This window comes from Limulus polyphemus, unplaced genomic scaffold (genome assembly GCF_000517525.1).
Source record: "Limulus polyphemus unplaced genomic scaffold, Limulus_polyphemus-2.1.2 Scaffold8724, whole genome shotgun sequence".
Lineage (NCBI taxonomy): Eukaryota > Metazoa > Arthropoda > Merostomata > Xiphosura > Limulidae > Limulus > Limulus polyphemus.
This window is the reverse complement of record NW_013674334.1, coordinates 1-3,187: the sequence shown is the minus strand read 5'-3', so window position 1 is coordinate 3,187 and position 3,187 is coordinate 1. Positions and strand designations below refer to the sequence as shown.

At 33.9% G+C, this 3,187-nt stretch overlaps 1 protein-coding gene across 1 annotated transcript in view; it reads left to right on the top strand.

Annotated features, from left to right (window-relative positions):
* The window catches only part of LOC111083242 (voltage-dependent calcium channel type A subunit alpha-1-like), a 21,988-nt gene extending 19,202 nt beyond the window's left edge, over nt 1-2,786 (top strand). Inside the window, exon 9 of the mRNA XM_022379616.1 lies at nt 2,667-2,786. Within this exon, the coding sequence (XP_022235324.1) occupies nt 2,667-2,786 (120 nt within the window). The remainder of the gene's footprint in view (nt 1-2,666) is intronic.
* Nucleotides 2,787-3,187: the final 401 nt, after the last annotated feature.

Sequence of the window (3,187 nt, the reverse complement as noted above, 5' to 3'; positions counted from 1 at the left end):
CGTTATTAATCACCACTTAGTTTCCATATCCAGAAGCGTTATTAATCACCACTTAGTTTCCATATCCAAAGCGTTATTAATCACCACTTAGTTTCCATATCAGAAGCGTTATTAATCACCACTTAGTTTCCATATCAGAAGCGTTATTAATCACCACTTAGTTTCCATATCAGAAGCGTTATTAAGCACCACTTAGTTTCCATATCAGAAGCGTTATTAAGCACCACTTAGTTTCCATATCAGAAGCGTTATTAATCACCACTTAGTTTCCATATCAGAAGCGTTATTAATCACCACTTAGTTTCCATATCCAATGCGTTATTAATCACCACTTAGTTTCCATATCCAATGCGTTATTAAGCACTACTTAGTTTCCGAATCCAAAGCGTTATTAATCATTATTTAGTTTCGGTAACATAATCCCCGCTAAACACTTAGATATGTTTCATTGTCACCCAGGAAACAATAATCATTGTTCACCATTAACTCTATCGTTTAATTGTAGTTATGACCACTGTAGAAACACACGTAACAATGATCGCTGTAATTGTTAAACATATGGTTGCTAGGTGCACGAATAACAGAGACAAGTGTTACATGATACCAAAGAATTAAGTTAACGTAAGCACAACTATATAAACATTTCTGTAAAACTAACCTTTCAGCGAAGACGTTTTTATCAGTTAAAGTAGACACAAAAAATCCTTACTTGTGTTTTAAGTTATCTTTTTTTAAATGAGAACGTTCTTACAACACCCTTAATGTTTCGCGATGTTGTTTTACAATATTTGCTGTCTACTTTATGTCTAGTTTCACAATCAGAGTGATCTCTTCAAGAAAACTCTGCACTACATGAACGCTGCTTTCACTGCGCTCTTTACTCTAGAGTGTATCCTGAAGCTAGCTGCTTTTGGAGTCAGGGTAAGGAGAGAACCTAGTCAAGTTAGCTAACACTCGTCTGAATGGCGCCCTCTTGTGAAACACCCATAATATACGATAGTCCTTGCTGTTTTTGAGTCCGAAACATTTTGTCTCGAAAACAAAAAACATAAAACCCGATCTTGGGTCGTGTAAGTCGAATTGAGCCGCGTGTCATGAAAATATAAATAATTCTGAATGTTTTGATTCAGTATATTTTGGGTGCCATTCAAGAGAGTTTGTCTTTCTTGACCACCTCTAGCTTAAACACAATATTTATTTTAATTTGTCTTTCTTGACCACTTCTAGCTTAAGAACCAGTTTTATTTTAGTTTGTCTTTCTTGACCATCCCCTAGCTTAAAAACAAGTTTTTATTTTAGTTTGTCGTTCTTGACCACCTCTAGTTTAAGAACAAGTTTTATTTTAGTTTGTCGTTCTTGACCACCTCTAGTTTAAGAACAAGTTTTTTTTGTTTGTCTTTCTTGACCACCTCTAGTTTAAGAATAATTTTTTTTAGTTGTCGTTCTTGACCACCTCTAGTTTAAGAACAAGTTTTACTATGTTGAAGAACTGAAGTGGCCTGTGTAAGTTTATTTTACTTTAGCCTGAATTCAGTAGCATAGCATATCTATTATTCATGAACTGACTTTTCTCATCTTTAAACAAACATTAGTTAGCTTGGTTTGCTGCATGTGACTTGTTTCAATAAAACTGAATGTTAGCCAGGTTTTTGTTTGTGTCGCTGAATTTTGTACTTCAGCAGTTTATCGACTCGAATCTTTAGTCTTAGTCTTGTCAAAGTTCCGATGCGTGCTGTGATACGTTTAACTACACAGTTTAAAAAAGGCTTAACATTCATCTAGCTGAAAACCCAGGTAGCCTCGAGATGCCTAGAGTTCAACCACATCACGTTGAACGTTGTAAAGTAATTTAATACATACGTTTTATTCCATGTTATCAGAAGAAGAAATGAAACAACGAACGAATATTTTTAATTAATCGGGGTCAAACTAGTTTACCAACCAATATTTATTTTGCATGATCTTATTTAATATAGCACCTCCAAACACTAAACGACCACATAAGCTGATGTGTTTAATATATCTGAAGAGAACGGACATGCTTCCTCATTTATTAACCCTGACACGATAAGCACACACATTGCATGGTTTTATCCTATACGTTTATGCATTATGCTTGCAAGGATTTTTTTTTTTTTTATAGTTAGCTGCATAGTCGTGGCTGATTTAATAACTTTTCTTACTTTGCTAAAAAATGGTTTGTTTCTTCTTATTATTAAATGTTATGAAACAGTTGTTCGTTCGTATTCAGTAGTTGAACATTGCGAATATTGAGATTTTTAAAACTGTGACACTTGAAAGGTTTCGTGAATTTAAGTTGTTTTCCTCGAACAAAATAGGAATCGTTTCAATATAATTCAAGCAATACCTCATCAGTCAACATTTCGAAAACACTCCTCAGTCAACATTTCGAACAAATATTGCTTTTTTTTTCATAATTAATCAAAAAGTTGATATTAATAATATGTCTTTCTCTAGTATACAAACATACATAAACATAAATTTTTAGATTAATTAACATTGTGTTTTTTATATTACTTGAATTTATTATTTGTTACCTTCAGTAAGCCTAAAAAAATATGGTTCTGGTTAATATTCCAACCGTCCTCTTATTTTCATTTCGGTTTTTCTCTCTCCTGCTCTTCCTCACACCACACCGAGTGTAGAACCACAAAGCAACCATTTTGTACCTAGATATCTTAAGCTACATGAACGTGGCCTTCACTGCTTTCTTCCTTATAGAATGTATTCTCAAGCTAGTGGCGTTTGGATGCAAGGTTTGGTGATTTTCTATGTTTTACTTATGTTATTTTAAACAAATTTCCAAAGTCACACGAGTGTCAGCTACTCTCCACACCTCGGGAACAAACTGTCAATTATATCTATCTAATCACGCTGGTATCCAGGCTATGTGAATGTGCTACTGTTTTAGTAACGTATAGGATAGTTTTCGTTTGTTTTTTTTGACACCATGTTTTGTTGTAAAGATGAAACGAGAATAATAAGTTTGTACAACTTTCTTTAACGTTCTCAGTAGTGAATGAACAAATACGTTTATACCCATATTTGGACAATCATTTCTTAGGGTGCAAGATATACTGAAATAATAACTGTGAAACAAGGTGTCGTTTTGGTGCAAGATATACTGAAATAATAACTGTGAAACAAGGTGTCGTTAGGGTGCAAG